General features: G+C 63.1%; 7 protein-coding genes across 7 annotated transcripts; 5 read left to right on the plus strand and 2 right to left on the minus strand.

The window, feature by feature from the left end:
• Nucleotides 1-70: 70 nt before the first annotated feature.
• Nucleotides 71-4,136, plus strand: RHTO_04931 (DNA-directed RNA polymerase I subunit RPA2; the record flags this gene model as incomplete). The annotated part of the gene is made up of 7 exons (XM_016418594.1): nt 71-416; nt 472-557; nt 613-732; nt 795-1,408; nt 1,473-3,025; nt 3,082-4,055; nt 4,122-4,136. The coding sequence occupies 7 exons, from the start codon at nt 71-73 to the stop codon at nt 4,134-4,136; spliced, it is 3,708 nt and encodes a 1,235-aa protein (XP_016275870.1).
• A 182-nt stretch (nt 4,137-4,318) lies between these two features.
• On the minus strand, nt 4,319-5,128 carry RHTO_04932 (uncharacterized protein; the record flags this gene model as incomplete). Its single annotated transcript, XM_016418595.1, has 2 exons — nt 4,319-4,875; nt 4,936-5,128. 2 exons carry the CDS (start codon nt 5,126-5,128, stop codon nt 4,319-4,321), a joined length of 750 nt encoding a protein of 249 aa, XP_016275871.1.
• A 583-nt stretch (nt 5,129-5,711) lies between these two features.
• Nucleotides 5,712-6,606, plus strand: RHTO_04933 (thioredoxin-like fold domain protein; the record flags this gene model as incomplete). Its single annotated transcript, XM_016418596.1, has 5 exons — nt 5,712-5,900; nt 5,964-6,116; nt 6,172-6,312; nt 6,366-6,442; nt 6,510-6,606. The coding sequence occupies 5 exons, from the start codon at nt 5,712-5,714 to the stop codon at nt 6,604-6,606; spliced, it is 657 nt and encodes a 218-aa protein (XP_016275872.1).
• A 293-nt stretch (nt 6,607-6,899) lies between these two features.
• Nucleotides 6,900-10,625, minus strand: RHTO_04934 (uncharacterized protein; the record flags this gene model as incomplete). Its single annotated transcript, XM_016418597.1, has 4 exons — nt 6,900-7,001; nt 7,064-7,990; nt 8,044-10,136; nt 10,196-10,625. 4 exons carry the CDS (start codon nt 10,623-10,625, stop codon nt 6,900-6,902), a joined length of 3,552 nt encoding a protein of 1,183 aa, XP_016275873.1.
• A 427-nt stretch (nt 10,626-11,052) lies between these two features.
• On the plus strand, nt 11,053-12,535 carry RHTO_04935 (uncharacterized protein; the record flags this gene model as incomplete). The annotated part of the gene is made up of 6 exons (XM_016418598.1): nt 11,053-11,180; nt 11,242-11,465; nt 11,531-11,690; nt 11,763-11,933; nt 11,993-12,157; nt 12,220-12,535. 6 exons carry the CDS (start codon nt 11,053-11,055, stop codon nt 12,533-12,535), a joined length of 1,164 nt encoding a protein of 387 aa, XP_016275874.1.
• A 293-nt stretch (nt 12,536-12,828) lies between these two features.
• Nucleotides 12,829-15,394, plus strand: RHTO_04936 (ABC transporter; the record flags this gene model as incomplete). The annotated part of the gene is made up of 5 exons (XM_016418599.1): nt 12,829-13,260; nt 13,325-14,678; nt 14,779-14,980; nt 15,043-15,144; nt 15,208-15,394. The coding sequence occupies 5 exons, from the start codon at nt 12,829-12,831 to the stop codon at nt 15,392-15,394; spliced, it is 2,277 nt and encodes a 758-aa protein (XP_016275875.1).
• A 186-nt stretch (nt 15,395-15,580) lies between these two features.
• On the plus strand, nt 15,581-17,729 carry RHTO_04937 (protein AIR1/2; the record flags this gene model as incomplete). The annotated part of the gene is made up of 6 exons (XM_016418600.1): nt 15,581-16,354; nt 16,414-16,471; nt 16,529-16,665; nt 16,725-16,805; nt 16,866-16,981; nt 17,048-17,729. 6 exons carry the CDS (start codon nt 15,581-15,583, stop codon nt 17,727-17,729), a joined length of 1,848 nt encoding a protein of 615 aa, XP_016275876.1.
• Nucleotides 17,730-17,911: the final 182 nt, after the last annotated feature.

Consider the following 17,911-nt stretch of genomic DNA (forward strand, 5'->3'; position numbering starts at 1 on the left):
CTCGACTCGGCTGGCTTGAACCGCACTCGCGGCGACCTCATCTCTCCAACCTCTTCTCGTCAGCTCAACCATGCCGGGGGTCGTCACCGCGCCCACCCCGGCACCCGTCGCAGGGCCATCCAAGTCCGCAGCAGCCTACAAGCAGCGCACAGGATTCGCACCCACCTCGTTCCGCACCCTCGACCGCGAACGCGCCTTCTCCCATCCCTCGACACAAGGGTCAAAGTACCCCGCCCCGCAGGAACTCGTCGCGCCCCATATCCACTCGTTCGATGCGCTCTTTGAGGGGGCACCCCAGCCCGACGGCACCGTCTCTCAGAGCGAGGGGCTCTTGAGCATGGGCGTCAAGGACCTCCTCCCGAAGGTCGTCTTTGACCACAAGGGCGACGAGGGTTCGCTCGGGAACAGGCTCGAGAGTGCGTGTATTCCTCGCAGTGTTCGAGGCGCCCGCTGACGCATCCCGCCGCACAGTGCGCGTCTTGGAAGTGACGGTTGGCCGGCCTATGGGCGTCATGAAGGGCGCGCAGTCGCGCGAGCGGCGAATCTACCCGACCGAAGTGCGTACAAGAGTGCTCTCAAGCACCCCCAAGTGCTGACACGACCATCCTGCAGGCCCGAGAGCGGCTAGCGACGTACGCAGGGCGGATGACGGCCAAGATCGCATGGTCTGTCAACGGTGGACCGACGCAGATCGAGTCGCGCGAGCTCGGCAACTTGCCCATCATGGTCAAGGTGCGTCAAAGGCGTCCGCTTGTCGGCAGCGCTCGGGCTGACCTCGTCTCGCACCCGCCCAGTCCGCACGATGCCACCTTCGCAACCTCCCTCCCGCCGAACTCGTCGCGCACCACGAAGAAGCCGAAGAGATGGGCGGCTACTTCATCATCAACGGAAACGAGCGTCTCATCCGCTTCCTCATCGTCCCCCGACGGAATCACGTCACGTCCATCATCCGCCCTTCCTTTGCCAACCGCGGTGTCGCCTACACGCAGTACGGTGTCGCAGTCCGATCTGTCCGACCAGACCAGACGTCGCAGACCAACACGCTGCACTACCTCTCGAACGGCGGCGCGACCCTCCGGTTCAGCTGGCGCAAGGCCGAGTACATGGTCCCCGTCGTCATGATCCTCAAGGCTCTCACGGGCGCGACCGACAAGGAGATCTTCCTCGGCATCCTCCAGAAGGACTTTGAGAACACCTTCGTCACGGACCGTGTCGAGCTGCTCCTCCGCGGATTCAAGACCTACAACCTCTACACCAAGGCGCAGTGCCTCGAATTCCTCGGCGACAAGTTCCGCGTCGTCCTCGGTTGCCCGGAGGACTGGACAGACGAGCGGGTCGGGCAGCACCTCATCGACACGATTGTTTTGCCGCACCTCAAGGACCCGCGAGACAAGCTTCGGATGCTCTTGTGAGTCGGGGCGGCGGTGCGAGAGGTTAGACGAGCGCGACTGACGCTTTGTTCCGCACGACAGCTTCATGCTCCGCAAGCTGTACGCGCTCGTCGGCGGGGAGTGCTGCGCCGACAACCCCGACTCGCCCCAGCACCAGGAGATCCTCATGCCCGGGTTCCTCTACGGCATGATCGTCAAGGAGAAACTCGACGAGCTGTTGAACGGCATCCGCATGCAGATGCTCCAGGATATCCGGCGACAAATACCCGGCACCGACTTGACCGACCCCAAGTACATCCAGAAGACGATCTCGCGCGTGAATGCCGACATTGGCGGCAAGCTCGCCTACTTCCTCGCGACGGGCAACCTCGTCTCGCCGTCTGGACTCGACTTGCAGCAGGCGTCTGGCTACACCATTGTCGGCGAGAAGCTCAACTTCACGCGCTACATCGCCCACTTCCGATCCGTCCACCGTGGCGCCTTCTTCGCCGAGCTCAAGACGACGACCGTCCGAAAGCTCTTGCCCGAAGCGTGGGGCTTCCTTTGCCCCGTCCACACGCCCGATGGCTCGCCTTGCGGTCTCCTCAACCACTTCGCCCACAAGTGCCGCCTCGTCCACCAGCACCTCAATGTCGACCACATCCCCGCACTCCTCTCCTCCCTTGGCATGCTCCAGCCGCTCGACCCCTCGATCGACAGCCGCAAGCACGTCGTCGTCCAGCTCGACGGCCGCATCATCGGATGGGCAACGCCCGTCCTCGCCAAGCAGCTCGCCGACACGCTCCGGTTGTGGAAGACCGAGGGCCAGCACGACGTACCGCTCGACCTCGAGATCGGCCTCGTACCGCTCTCCAAGGGCGGTCAGTACCCCGGTTTGTACCTGTTTGCGTCGCGAGCGCGCATGATGCGCGACGTCAAGTACCTCGCGAACGGCAAGACCGACTCGGTTGGGCCTTTCGAGCAGGTCTACCTCGACATTGCGTGCATGCAAGAAGAGGTCGAGCAGGGTTTGACGACCCACATCGAGTTCTCGCCCACACACGTCCTCTCGCTCCTCGCCAACCTCACGCCCTTCTCCGACTACAACCAGTCGCCGCGCAACATGTACCAGTGCCAGATGTCGAAGCAGACGATGGGAACGCCGTCGACTGCGCTCCAGCGGCGGACGGACAACAAACTCTACCGTCTCCAGTCGGGCCAGACGCCGATCGTCCGCCCCGACCTGCACAACACGTACGGCATGGACGGCTACCCGAACGGCACGAACGCCATCGTCGCCGTCATCTCGTACACCGGTTACGACATGGAGGATGCCATGATCCTCAACAAGTCGGCGCACGAGCGAGGATTTGCCCACGGCTCGATCTACAAGAGCCACATCGTCGACCTCAAGACCGTCCGAGGCGACAAGGGTTCGGGCGGACACCCCGAGGTGCACTTTGGCGTCGGACCCGACATCCGCCCGGACAACGAGAAGTTCTCGACCGTCGACAAGGACGGCCTGCCTCTCGTCGGCATGCGCGTCAAGACGGGAGACGTCATCGCCGCGTACTACGATCGCACGGCCGGCAAGACCCGCGTCGAGAAGTACAAGGGAGACGAGGTGGCCTACATCGACGAGGTGCGATTGATCGGTGCGCTCGCTTCGCTGCTCTTCGTTGGTCTCTCAGCTCACCGTTGCGTCCCACAGGCGACGACACGTCGGACGCGACGGCGAAGAAGCTGCACATCAAGCTTCGCGTTCCTCGTTCCCCCGTCATCGGCGACAAGTTCTCGTCTCGCCACGGTCAGAAGGGTGTCTGCTCGCAGAAGTACCCGGCGGTCGACATGCCCTTCACCGAGTCTGGCATGCAGCCGGACGTCATCATCAACCCGCACGCTTTCCCCTCGCGCATGACGATCGGCATGTTTGTCGAGTCGATTGCGGCCAAGGCTGGCGCGCTGCATGGTCTCGCCCAGGACGGCACGCCGTTCAATTTCTCGGAGGACGACACGCCGCTCGAGTACTTCGGCGACCAGCTCCGCAAGGCCGGCTACAACTACTACGGCAACGAGCCGATGTACTCTGGCATCACGGGCGAGGAGTTCCACGCCGACATCTACATCGGCGTCGTCTACTACCAGCGCCTCCGTCACATGGTCGGCGACAAGTGGCAGGTCCGAACGACCGGTCCCCTCGACCAGGTCACCCGTCAGCCCGTCAAGGGTCGCAAGCGCGGTGGTGGTATCCGCTTCGGAGAGATGGAGCGCGACGCCCTCCTCGCGCACGGCACGTCGTTCCTGCTGCAGGACCGTCTCATGAACTGCTCCGACTACTCGACAGCGTGGGTCTGCCGCGAATGCGGCTCGATGATCTCGCTCGGCTACGACCAGGTCACGCTCGCTCAGTCACTCCATGCCGGCGCCAGCGACCGACCAGGCCTCGAACTCGCGGCTGGACCGGGAGGCGAGTACTGCCGCGTGTGCCGGGACAAGGCGATTGAGGAGTACGAGGCCGAGCAGGAGCAGGCCAAGGCGGCGAAGAAGCAGAAGAAGGTTGAGGAGACTGGCATGACGTTTGAGCGCGACGTCAAGGTCAAGGGCGGCGACTTAGACGTTGTTGCCGTCCCCTTCGTCTTCCGCTTGCTTGTCGCAGAGCTGGCGGCGATGGGCATCCAGGTGGCAGTGCGTCCAACGTTCCTTTCTCACGACTCGGAGCACCACTGATTCGGCTCTGTTGCTCGTCCCCAGGTAGGCGTGCAGTAGGGAGGAGGGCCGTCATTTCATCTCATCTGCATTGTATCGCTCTCGTTCTTCCACTTCCGACTTGGCCAAGTAAGCTAAGTTGCGAGTATGACAGCGAGGTTCCTACAATCGACAAGAACAGCAAGCAAGAACGGGAGGAAACGACGACGCGGCGCGAACCAACGGAAACGGCAGACTCCACATCACTCCGCCTCATCGCTCTTCCGCCTCTTCCGTTTGCGCTCCTCCTCTCCTCCATCGAGACTCTCCCTCTTGGCGCCCCGCATCCGCTCGTTGAATACAGGAGCGAAACCTGTCAAGCCTGCTTCGGCGCCGAATGAAGGACTGTGCGCGGCCGCAGAGACGGCGATAGCCGCGAACGAAGTCGCTGAGCCGTCGGCAAAGTGTAGGCCTGCGCTGGAGAGTGCAGCTGAGACCGGCGGGTGAGAGAGGGTGTAGGAGGCGGAGAGGTCGGGCGAGAAAGCGGGCACGGTTGGCGACGGCGGTGGCGGAGTTTGCGGGAGGCGAGGTGGTGTGCGAGGGGCTGTTGTAGGGGTCGGCGCCGAGAGGGGCGGTGAGGCGGCGAGAGTTGCGGAAGAGGCCTGGGAAAGGAGGGAGGTGGATCGACGGCGTGGAAGGGGAGAAGGGCGAGTATTCTCCTTGTCGACTGGGGTAGCTTCCGCTTCGCTGTCTTGGACGGATGCTGCTGGGAGAGTGGCGCTCGTCGCCTCGTCGATATCGTCCTCGTAGAAGTCCCAGGCTAAGGAGGCAGACTGGTTTAGCGTCGCGGCAAGGCTCCCCGAGAGCGTGCCAAACTCACCTCGCTCCACTGGCTCGTCCTTCTCTACATCCTGCGGCGCCCTCCGGGGACTAGGAGGCGGAAGGCTGCCCTTCCGCCTTGTCGACGGCGACTGACCCGACCTCGAGGCCTGGACGAACGCATCGATGAGCCTGCGCGGCGACGACATGGGCATCTCGTCATCCGCCCTCCTCTGCGCGTCCTCCGCCGCCATCATGCCCCTGGGACTCGCTTCGAGAGGTGTCGTCGCGTCTCCATCCTGACGCGTCCGGGACGGGGAGAAGCTCAATGGGCTCCGCTCGTAGAGCGTGGTAAGCGGTCCCGACGCGCTTCGAGGGGTCGCTGAAGGCAGGAAAGGGCTCGGAAGGAGCGACATGTCGCGGTGTGAGAGCGGAAGGCGCGGCCGTTTCTTGGGCGATGAAGATGGCGCGGGGTGAAAGGAGTCGAGTGGGAGTGGTGCGAGGGGTGTCCGTCTGCTCGTTCTGGGTGTGCTCGTGCTGTGCATAGTCGCGCGCGGTCTCCCAGCGCGGTATCTGCGACGGAGGATGAGCGGCAGGAGCGAAGTGGGGCGGGTCCACAGGTTGGCGTCCTCCTCTCCCCGTCGATACGCTCGTACGGCTCGGACGCACTCGTGAGTCACTCAGCAGCGTCCAGTGGACCGCCTCATGGTGCCCGGGAGACGCCCCGCGACGTCTGCTCTTGGCCTCGTCCTCATCGCATCATCTTGATCCTGTTGCCGAACACTCACCCTCTCCTCTTCGGGCAGACAACCGACGACTCCTACACAAGCGACTACCATGGCTCTCGCGCCCCAATTCGCCACGCACCGCATTGCTGGAACCCCCGACTCTGCGCACACCTTGGACGTTTACCTTGACCTGATCTGCCCCTACTCGAAGAAGCAGCTCACTGGACTCAGGGAGAACGTCCTCCCGCTCATCGAGAGCGGCCCGCTCAAGGGTCACCTCAGCGTGATCGTTCGCCAGGTGCCCCCCTCCCTTCCTTTAGAGTCTTGACAACGTCTGTCTCCTGACGACTCGGATCTGCAGGTCCCCCAGTCGTGGCACTCGTCCTCGACGATTGTCCACGAGGCTGCACTCGGCGCAAGCAAAGCGCTCGTCGACAGCGGCAAGTCGTTCCAGGACACCGAGGTCAAGCAGAAGTGGAAGGACTTCTTCTTCAAGCTCATGGACGGGCAGGAGGTGCGCTGCTGATGCCGCTCGTCTGCTCGACCGCTTACTGACGAGCTTGATACAGGCCTTCTACGACGAACCTTGCGCGAACGAGACCCCGAACCAAACTCGCGAGAGGCTCGCAGACCTTGCTCAGTCCGTCGGGATTGACCGCGCTGGCTTCCTCAAGGCTATCTCGGTGGGCAAGGGCAACGGCGGAACGGCGGTGCGTTTGCGATTCTGCGCACCAGCTAAGACTCACGCTCGCTACCTGCACAGGTCACCAACGACTTGAAGCAGCAGATCAAGTATCACAGAGGACGTTCGATTCACGTCACACCGACGGTCGCGCTCGAGTACGTTCTCTCCGCCTCGCCTGAAGCAATAGAACCGTCTACTGATTCTCGTTGCTCCCATCCGCAGCGGAATCATCGAGCCGTCGATCTCGTCCAGCTTTTCCAAGGAGGACTGGAACAAGTTCTTCGAGGAAAAGGTCCTCCCGCCTGGCTCGAAGCTGTGAAGCTCGGGGTTCTTGCGCTCTACGCTTGTGGACTTGTTGGAGGAGTAGCTTAGAAATCAATGCAGTGCTTCCGCCTTCACGCCCACGGTCTGGCCGTTCCGCCTTTCCTTACCGTCTAGCTCTGTTCCTCTCAGACTCTCAAGCAGTCGCACTGCGCCGCGCCCGGGACTCAGGCGAAGTTTGCGGAAATGAGCAAAAGGACGAGACGTTGCAAGGTAGGGGTTGAACAGCAACAACGAGCAAAGCGAGAAGAGAAGCCTGGCATACACATCGCAAACAGAACATATCGCAGGTCACGAGCGAGCCGTACGGCGCGGCGCTGATTTGGCGAGAGGACGCATATCGCGGGCGGCGAGCGAGGCACGAAGCTGGGCGAGCTTATCACGCTCGCGGGCCTGCACGAGAGTTGCGAGTCAGGTCAACTAGTCAAATCATGCCAGAAGAGAGAGGGACCCACCGCTTCTTCCTCGCGCATCTGCTCTCGCTTCTGCCTCACCTCTTCCTCCCTCTTCTTCTGCCTCTCGCTCCACTCCAGCCGTTCCCTGATCTGCTTCTCCATCGCTGCTGCGACGCCCTTCTCTGCGAGGATCCGCCGGCCGAAGCCTGTGGCTGCAGCAGCAGGCGCGTTCTCCTTCTGCCGCCTGGCGAGCGTGTCCGGCGCAGGACGAGCACCTCCGAGCGTAGCCCGCAGCGAGGTCGACCTTCCAGCGGTCTTGTGCAAGCTCTGCGACTCGCGAGCCTTCCACGAAGACAGGCGCTCCACGAAAGCTGGCGAGGCGCCCTGGGCGCCGTTGTTGACGACGACGACGGCGGTGAGGGGGGTTCGGCTTGCGCGGCGGCGAGGCGCGACCACTTGTGTGCTGACCGCTCGAACTGATGAAGGGGAAGGGGCGGGAGGCACCGGCGCTGACGCAGGCGCAGATGCGATGGTAAGGGCGAAGGCGTCGAGCGGGGCAGCTTCGACTGTCGGTGGAGCGGATGGACCGATGGCAAGGGCGTCCAGGTCTGCTGGCAGGGCGTCTCCTCCTGAGTCATCGCCGACTTCGGCCTCGTCCGTCTTGCTCGCCTCGGCGATGCCCTCAAGGAATCGCGACACCCTCCGCATCGGATCGGACCGCGGACCTGCCTTGCGCGTAGCCCGCTCGAGAGCTTCCCTAGTAAGCGGGACGGTGGCGGCGGAATCGCAAGATCCGACGCTTGCGACAGACTCCTTGTCGATGTTGGCGTGAGAGGTGAGGCTCGGTGCAGATCTTGGGTGTGACTGGGTGGCGAAGCGCTCGTCGGGAAGGCCGTCTGCCTGCGGAGGTTCTCGAGGAGCGGGCGAGGTCGAAGCAGGCGGGGGGCGATCGTACGAGGCGAAAAGTGAACCCTCCAAACGAGGTCGCTGCGGAGTCTCCTTGTCAGCTACATCCCGGCGATAATTCGTAATATACCCACTTTCGCATCCACTCCGCGCTGAACAGCCCAGGAGCTAACGCCTTCCCTCTTCCTCTTCTTCTGCGCCAAAACTTCCTCCGCAAGCCGGTCCCGCCTCTCCTTCTCCTCCCGTCGACGCGCGGCTTCCAGCTCACGATCCGTGTTCGGCGCTGCGAAAGAGAATGAAGCAGGAAGGGTGACACCGCCGAGCGTTTGAGCGAATCGTCTTTGCCGGTTCAGAGGATCCGCCTTCGAAGGCGGCGGTGAGTAGGGATCCGGATTGGCGGCGGCCGTCCTGCCATCTGGAGTCGGTCGAGTGTCTCCGTCGCGAGGAAGCGGAGCTGATTCCTCGACCGGAGCTGCCGAGTTCTCGACGATGGCGGGAACCCGCGATGCTCTTCGCGACATCGAGGCTTTGCGCGCAGCCAGAAGCTCGTGCACGTCCTGCTGTGCATCGCGCATCCCGTCAGGCGAGAGCTGAGACTCGGGGACGCCGACGGGAACGAGCGAGATGCGGGTTGCGGTGCGGCGTCTCTGCTGTGCCGCGGAGACCGTCTGACCTGTCGAGACTGCCGCACCGTCCGCCTCGTGCCCCGGCGCGAGTGCGAAAGAGACTCGTGATGCGCGACGAAACGACATCGAGCGAGGTCTTGCTGTGTCTTCGGCCGCTGAGGGAGGTTCGCTGCGCCGTTCATCCGCGTCGGGTGGACGGAGGAAGACGCGGACGGTGCGATCTTGCGAGGGGTATGTCGGGAGAGGCGCATTGTCCGCCGCAGGCGCTAAAGACAGGCGGGAGGCACGGCGACGGGGCTCAGCTTGGAGCGCCGACATATGTAGGTGTTCCTCCTCCGCCTCCTTCTCCTCCTTGATCGGTTCGACAGTCTCCCGCGGCGGCATCGCTGCGGTCGTACGTCTTGCACGCTTGACCTCCTTGACCTCGGGATTGGCTGACGCAGAATGCGTGGCCGCAGGCCCTTCCGCAGGCCGATGCCGCTTCTGCGGTCGAGCTGGCGTACTCGTCACACGAGTCGATGCGTCGAAGATGCCTCCGTCTGCGCCGACTTCGCCGGGAAAGTCGAGAACCGCGCCCATCGCTGGCAAGGACATGTCGGCGTCGAGAGCGAGCGTCGGGGGCGCGGCAATGGGTTCGAGGAATGGCACTGGTTGGGGTTCATGCTGCTTCGGGTCGCGCGCCGTCGTCTGCTTGGTCTCGCTTCTCGCCGTTGTAGCGTCTCGCCGTCCCGCTCTCGCCACCGCATCCCGCTTCTCCTTCTTCTGGCTCCGTTCGCGAGCGAGCTCTTCTCTGCGCGCGGCCGCCCTGTTCGCGGCGTCCTCCTGAGCCTTGTCCCTCCGTTCCTTCGCCTTCTTCTCCCTCTCGGTCTTGGCCTCCCTCACCTTGCGCTTGGTCGCGTCGTCAGCTAACTTGATGCCCTTCTCCTCAGGACGCCTCTTCGGCTGACCAGAAGGATCGCCTGGATCGGTAACTGCGGCTGCGGCGGATCGTCGAGGATGGCCGGGGTGGTTCTTCGGGAGAATATGGGCCGGCCGAGTGAGCGTGAACGGACGTGCGACAGCACTCATGACGGGCGCTGGTGGCGGGGCGATGTTACGCGGAGGCGAATTGAGTGGCCGCAGATCGGAAGGGCGAGGAGCGGAAGGGGACTGCTCGTCGCGTGATGGAGGAGGGCCGAGAGGTAGCGTGAAGGTAAGAGTACGAGGGTCGGCGGGCTGCACGTCGTCTGCCTGCTCGGCGATGGGGTCGGCCGAGCGTAGCGAGTGCGGAGCGAGGGCCTGTGCCGCCGCAGGGTGCGCAGGTCCGGAAGTGGTGTGTGGAGGAGGGGAGGCTGCTGTTCCAAGTGAGGGAGAGCGGGCGCAGGATGGCGCAGTCGTCTCAAGAGAGGGGTTTGATGCGGTCACTGCTGGACGTGCGGGGAGGGTAGGTGGATGAAATCGCTCCGCTCGAGTTTCGCTCGAAGTCGCAGACGGCTGAGTGACAGGGCGATTCGGATGTGCGTCGTCGAGGGCGATTACGAGATTCGCGCTGTCGACAGACGCCGGTGAAGGCGAAGGAATAGCCGGCTTGTGCGATGTACGCAAAGTGGAACGTTCGGCGGCTGCTGGTACAGAAGAGTTAGCTGGTTTCTCGGAGCGTCGTCACAACCGAAGAACGTACCTTGGTCGCGGTTCGACGAAAGCTCTTGACGGGCAACCTGCGCGAGAATGATCTTGTCCTCGTCGTCCGCTCCGTTTTCCGACGCTGCGACTGGATCGTCTACGCATCGCACCCGGTCCTTCGCAGGCGTCTGAGCGGCGATGGTGAAGTCGGTGCGGTCGAGCAGCCAGCTCGCTCCTTCACTGAACAAGCCGTCCGCAACGCCCTCGTCACCTCCGTCCAGCAAGTCTCCCCATCCGAAGTCCGTCACGTCTGCATCTTCGAATGTAGTCGCAGACTCAATAGGCCTTGCGAGGGTTGCATTGTCGTGTTGAGGGAGATGTTGTGGGGGTCGGACTGATGAGAGAGGTTGAACGCTTCTGAGGCGCGGGAGGGCAGAGGCTCCTGCCTGAGCCTTGCGAACAGGCAGTAGCGAAGAAGGAGGAGCCATCGCACGCCCGCTAGCGGGAGGAGGGTGTACTCGTGAACGGCAAACACCCTCCTTCCCCTCGTCCGCACACTGCTCGACGGCTCTCCGCGGGTTCGCACGAGACAGAGCATGTCCAAGGTGTCTCTGCTCTCCCCGAAACGCACAGGCTCCCCATTGCGCTGCTAGACAACTCGCCCTTCTTTCCCTCGTCGTCGCCGCTCCTCCGCCTCCGTCTCCAGTGTCCAGCTCGCACAATGTGGGCGCAAGGCCCACAGCTTCCGTGGCTGAACCCGGTTCGTGGCGGATACAGTCGCTTTCGGATGGAGCAGCGCACAGCAAGAACGGGCGCTCCTCCTGCCCTGCTCCGCGGACTCTCCGTCCGGCAACGCTTCATCCTCCCGCCCTCCTGCTCTCCCTCCTTCCCTTCGTTGCTCCCATCAACTCGAACATGCGCCTTCCTCTGCTGTTGTCTGGTTTGGCCGCCATCACTGCGACCGCCTCTGCCGGCTCCTCGGCACCAATCTCGGTCACGGTTCAGCAGAGCGTGCACGTCGGCAATGCCATCAAGTTTCAATGGTACGCCCTCGATGTTCGATTTTCTCACCCAAGAACCGCTCGCGCTGACCAGATCTTTCAGGACGGGAGGAGCCCCTCCGTACACCTTGAAGGTTTATCTGAACGACAAGGTTGTCTCGCAAAATCAGGGCTGGTCCACCAACTACGTCCAATGGCGAGCGAGCGCAGACCAGGTCCCTGCAGGTACGAGCGTGCGCGTGCGCGTGACGGACAGCAGCGGTCAGACGGTGATGAGCGAGCCGACAGTGGTCGAGGGCGACGGCAAGTCCGCCTCGACCAAGAAGGGTTCGCCCGACCCCGACTCGACCGGCCACACTGGCGGGCATGGCAAGACTAGCGCCGACGAAGAGCCGCCGTCGACACCAAGTCCCTCATGGATGACCCGAACAACGGCTTTCGGACCTCGGACATTGCCGGCGCGCCAACGGGTCAGATTGGCGGAGGAATGCTTTCGGCAGCCGTAATGCCTTCGGACTGGCAGCCTGGCCAAGAGTCCAGCTCGTCGACGGGGTGCGCCGACTTCCTGAGCTGCGGTGAGGCGCGCTGTATTCACATTTTCCGTGGTCTGCTCTCCGGTAACAGGACCGTTACGCTCATGTCACTGGCGTCGGCTAGCCTATCTGCCTTCATGGCGAGCGCTACATCCAGCGCGACTAGCGGAGACTCGGCAGCCATCACGAACGCATTGGCTTCGACAGCAGCCACAGCCTCTGCTTCGAGCGCCGTCACTACTGACATCTCCAATGCTATCGGGTACGCCAAGATTGTCTTCGACAGCTCGCACCCCTGTCTGATTGTCGATATGTCCCTAGCTCGACCACGCCGACCGATCCAGCTTCGGCTGCCGCAAGCTCCGATTCAGGCGTATCCTCTTCTTCGTCCTCGTCGTCTTCGGAAGGGCTCAGCACCACCGCTATGATCGCCATTGCCGTGGTCGTCCTCCTCTTGCTTGCAGCAGGCGGCGGCTTTTGGTGGTGGTGCGTCACTCATTCGAGACATTCCGCTGAGAAGCCCTGACAGGTCTCTCGGACGTTACCAGGCGCAGCAAGCAGAAGGACGATGCCAAAGATCAGCAGCACCAGCAGCAATCCGGCGCGGCAGGCAAAGGCCGCTCGAAGCGCAAGTCGCGTCGCAGCGGGAACTCGAGCGAGTCAGGCGGCGACGAGGAGAAGCTTGTTGGCGGGAGAGGCGGCGGAGGCAATCCCAGCGATAGCGAGACGGAACCGAGTGACGGGGAAGGATCGGGGAAGGGTGGCAGGCGAGGCGGCTCCTACCGAGATGACCCTCCCACCGACAACGGCAGCGGGACAGACGACGATGTGCAGCAGAGGCGCTCGTCGCGCAGGTCGCGATAGTCGGATGGAGGGAGGTAGAGCGGTAGAGGCAGCCGGAGAGCGGTTGAGAGGGTTGACAGCAGTGCGTAGTACGGCACAGCATGCACAACTTGGGAGATTGATCAGCTCTGCGTCTGAGTGTACAGCCCTGAGAGCAAGCGGAAGTCGAGCGATGAGGTCAAGGGCGATGAGGAGAGGGTTGCCCTCCGAGCACTCACAACCGCTCAGCCTGCGCCGCTCAGAAATTTCTGCGGACCTGAGGACTGTCGATTGCTCGGCACCGACTTCGCAGAGCCACTCGCACGCTCGAAGCGATGGCGACACCCGCAACTCGCGTCCTCGCCGGCTGCTCTCGTCGACCAGCAACCGTCGCACGCTGGGTCCTGCCGATCCAACCTGAGCGACAACAGCATGCAGTACGGTCATTGGCGAGTCTTGCGCCCGGTCGGCCAGCTCGAGGAATCGCGGTCTGCACCCGGTCACTTCCTCCGACTTCCCTCGCCATCACCCCGGTGTGCGACCTGCGAAGACGGATACGGGCGTCCGCGCGATGGGCATCGAACGGAGCAAGGGGAGGGGCCAAGGAGGAGCCGAGTGCGGCCGTCGCAAAGACGGCGTCTCCTCCGATTGACGAGGGAGAGGTTGCGGAGTCGGGCGCGAAGGAGAAGGTCAAGATGGGCGAGGTGCGGCGCTTGTTGCAGCTGGCGAAGCCAGAGCGGAGAACGATCGGGATCGCCATCGGTCTGGTGAGCCGCACAGTCGACCTTTCCATCGGTAACGACTCAAAACTAACCTTTCTCTCCCGCTCAGCTCTGCATCTCTTCCGGCGTCTCGCTTTCCATCCCTCTCGGCATCGGTCGCATCATCGACATCTTCTCCGGCCAAGCCTCGAATCTCCCCGTGTCGATCCCCACCGCCGCTGGCCTCCTTGCCGTCTTCTTCGCGGCAGGAGCGGCAGCCAACATGGGCCGTACAATCCTGATGCGGATCAGCGGTCAACGCATCGTTGCGCGACTGCGAGAGGCCGCCTACTCGAACGTGTTGAGGCAGGACATCGGCTGGCACGACTTGCAGGGCGCCGCGACCAAGTCGACGACCACCGAGATCTCTGGAGCGTCCCACGAACACGAGTCCAAGGAGCCTACTCCTCCTTCTTCGACTGCCATCGCCAACGTCAAAGACACCGGCGTCCGCTCGACCGGCGACATCATCTCCCGACTCGGTTCCGACGCAGGCATCGTCGGCGAGAGCTTGACGCGCGAGTTGAGCGAGGGACTGCGCGCCGTTGTCACGGCCACCGTCGGCATTGGCGCTATGCTCTACATCTCCAGCAAGGTGACTGGCGTCATGCTCCTCATCGTCCCACCCATCTCGGTCGCAGCCGTCTTCTACGGCCGCTTCCTCAAGAAGCTCTCGCGGCGGACGCAGAAGGCTGTTGGCGAGATGGTTGCCGTCTCCGAGGAACGGCTCGGCGCGATCAGGACCGTCCAGGCCTTCAACGCTGTCGAGCCCGCCGAGACTCGCCGGTTCAGCGAGAAGGTCAACAAGGTCTTCGAGCTCGCAAAGACCGAAGCGTGGGCATCGGGCTTGTTCTTCGGAGGGACAGGCTTCGCCGGGAACTGCACCTTGATCGCCCTGCTCACCTACGGAGGCTCGCTTGTCGCCCACGGCGAGCTGACAGTCGGCCAGCTCATCAGCCTTCTGACCTACACCGTCTACGTCGGCAGTAGTCTTGTCGGTTTGACCTCCTTCTTCGGCACGATCATGAAGGGCCTCGGCGCATCGTCCCGCATCTTCGAGCTCCTCGATGCACGTCCACTGTCGGTCAAACTTGGAGTTGGCCGTCCACTGCCCGTCACCACGCCGCCCCGCCGCCTCGTCTTTGACAACGTTCACTTCGCCTACCCTTCTCGCCCTCACAGCGAGATCTTGCGTGGCGTCAACCTTACGATCGAGCCCGGCACCATCACCAGCATCGCTGGCGGCAGCGGGTCGGGCAAGTCGACCATCGCCAACCTCCTCGAGCGCTTTTACGACCCCTCGTCCGGACGCATCTTGTACGGCGACGACAACATTCGCGACTTTACGCCCGAATCGTGGCGACAGCGTATTGCGATCGTCCCGCAGGACCCGGCGCTCTTCTCCGCCACAATCGCTGAGAATAGTGCGTCTTCCCGCATTGATCTTGTCGCTTCCGAGCAGACCATCCGTCGTGAGAAGTGCGTCGCCCCGCCTCGACCGCTGATGATGTGACCTGCCCACAGTTGCATACGGCCGTCCCGACGCGAGTCGCGCCGAGATCGAAGAAGCCGCTCGTCTCGCCAACTGCGGCTTCATCGACACGCTTCCTCGCGGCTTCGACACGCAAGTCGGCGCACGCGGCGCTCAGCTCTCGGGCGGACAGCGCCAGAGATTGGCCATCGCTCGAGCGCTCCTGCAGAAGCCGAAGATTCTCGTCGCCGATGAGTATGCCGTGAGCGCTCTGCGCCCTTCTGCACACTTGCGCTGACCGTTGCGTCGGGTTCTAGGGCAACCTCAGCACTCGATGCTGCGAGCGAGAGCCTCGTCAATGAGGCCATCTCCAACATTAGCCAAAGCCACCAGCTTACGACCATTCTGATCGCTCACCGGTGCGTTTGATCACGTGTCTGCGACTTGTGCGCTTTGCTGACAGAGTGAAGGTTGGCTCGCAGCTTGTCGACGCTCAAGACGGCTGACAAGGTCGTCTACATGGAGGACGGCGTTGTCGCCGAGCAGGGTTCGTACGACGAGCTCGCAAGAGAGGGCACCCGCTTCAACTACCTCATTCGGAGCCAGCTCCTCGGTGGACCGGCTCCGACGACGACCAAAGCACCAGCAGAAGAGCGAGTGCGGGCGTAGTATAGACGTTCCAGGGTGTCGCTGTTCTCTCGCAATCACCGCAATCCGTTTGTATACCCAAGATCTGCATTCAGCGGAGTGGCAGAATTCGAGAGCTACTCATAGCATGTCGACATGCAAGCGAGGTCGAGGTTCTCGCCTGAACATCTCACCGCGAACCGCGGGGACTGCTGGTTCGTGGCTTGAATGGGCCGCAACGCCTCGCCAAAGAAGCCTTCGCCTGCTAGCCGCTCGCTCTCCAGCCGCCTGACCCCTCTCGCCGCTTCATCTCCTCAACCTTCAACTCTCACATTCGTCAAACCCTCGGCCTCCGCGCCAACGACTGCATCCCTCCCTATCTCGCGCTCCCAGACTCCGGTCTCCGACATGCCCGCCCAGAAGCGCTCGCTCGACGATGCGGCCGGTCCTTCCACCCCGGCCGCACTCTCGAAAAGCAAGAAGCGGAGGGCGCGCCGCTCGGGCGAGTACGTCGGTGGCAAGTTTGCGCAAAGAGCGAAGAAGGAGAGCGGCGCTGCGAACGCTGGGGACGATGGTGACCTTGAAGAGGGCGAGGTCGTCGAGGGCAACTTTGACGACCTTTTCATGGTCGACACCACGCCGGCCGCCGTCAAGGAGAAGGACCGCTTCGTCGGCGCACCTACGCCCCTCCGTGGGAACAACGACGGCAGCGAGGAACTCGAGGAACCGAATGTCCTGCTGCCCTCGGAGGCGAAGGTGACATCTGGCGCAGGGTCGGAGGCTTCGGACCCGACACGCGCATTCGTGGACGACGGAATGGAGAGCGACGAGGCTATGCGCATATTCGCGAAAGAGGTCGCCATGTCGGAGGATGAAGACGAGGAGGAGACGTCTGGCGATGACGACGAGTCCGTCGCTGGAGAAGGCTTGATGTTGTACGACAACGAGGAGGAGCTCGAGAAGGCGATCCAGGGTCGCATCGTGGACGACAGCTCGGCTCCTGTTTGTTCCCCTCGTTCCCCATCCATGCCGCCGCCTGCCTTGCTCACGCTTCGAAACAGGTGACGGGCCGCTACTACAAAGAAGCCGACCTCACCAAGACATGTGTGCTATGCGGAGGTGCGCGTACCGGCTGCATGCGCTCCTGCCAATCCCGTGCTGACAGTCTTTCTGCAGAATCCGGTCACTCCTCGCGCGATTGCACACATTCGCAGTGCTTCATTTGCGGCGCGATCGATACTGATCACGAGGCTCGCAACTGCCCTGTCGCCCTCGTTTGCTCCGCTTGTGGTTCGCGAGGTCATTTCGCGAGGGTGCGTTCCGGTTGTCCCCTTCTCGCATCGACTCGCCTGACATGCAAGTAACCCTGCAGGACTGTACAATTGCTCCTCACTCCCGCGGCGGATATGGCCAGCGATGCAGCATGTGCTCAAGCTCGAATCACACCGCGACGGTGCGTTTCCCTGCTCCCGCTCGACGAATCGCCCTTGCGAACTGACTGTTGCATCCGCAGAACTGCCCATCCCATTGGCGTATCTACGACACGTCTGGTCCGAAGCCCCCGAAGCGCAAGCTGCTGCTGGCCTGCGCCAACTGTGGCTCGAACAAGGATCATTTCGTCGACGATTGGTGAGCTCGCTTCCTGTCCGTCCCAAAGTCTTTGTCACTCGAGACTGATGCTCTCTCGCTTGCTAGTCTCCTTCCTCGTGGCCACCCTCTCCGATACGCCGACCCCTCAGCTTTCAATCGCGCCGCTCTCGGTTCGGCCGCCTCTTCCGTACCCGGCCCTTCCGCGTCTTCGTCGTCCTCGTCTCGACGACGAGGCGGTGCCACCGGCAAGCTCGAACGAAGACCACAGCCTCGGCAATACGACGACGACGATGCGGCCGACGACGACTGGTTCGCGAGTCGGGCGAGAGGCGGAGGCGGACGAAGTGGCGGTGGCGGCAGCGGCAACGGCGGCGGACGGGCAAGTCAGAATCAACCGCCGCCGCCACCGCCTCCGCCAAACTCTTTCCGCGACCGCGGACGAAGCGGCGGCGGCAGTGCCAGAGGCTCGCACATCCATTTCTCCGACGACAGCAGAAGCAGGTTCCACGATTCGGGAACGCCGTCGAGCAGTTACCGTGATCGCGATCGCGATTATGGGTCGGCATACGAATCGCCGAGGGATGAATGGCGAAGCATGTACGGGTCTGCAGGTGGCGGAAACGGAGGCGCTCGCGGCGACGGCCGGAGAGGCCCTGGAGGAGGTAAGGGCAACAATGGCGGAGGGGAGCAGAGGGGCGCGCCGCCGAGCTTGCTGGACAGGATGGGAGGAGGAGGGGGCGGACGTCCGTCCAAGCCGCAGCCGCGTTACAAGGGCGGTTACACGTAGGTGGAGAGGAGCTACCAGCATTGCATGGCGCGTTGGGCTTGTTCTGGCTCGCCCTCAGCTCCATGCCGCGCCGACCGCAGAGCGGAGGGTATTGTGGATATGTCGTCCGCGCCCTCGTTAGCCTCGTCCCGTTGACCCGCTTTGACCGGTCGCCCCGTAGCCTCTGAAAGCGTGCTTCGCGA

Source organism: Rhodotorula toruloides (genome assembly GCF_000320785.1).
Source record: "Rhodotorula toruloides NP11 unplaced genomic scaffold Scaffold3, whole genome shotgun sequence".
Classification (NCBI taxonomy): Eukaryota; Fungi; Basidiomycota; class Microbotryomycetes; order Sporidiobolales; family Sporidiobolaceae; genus Rhodotorula; species Rhodotorula toruloides.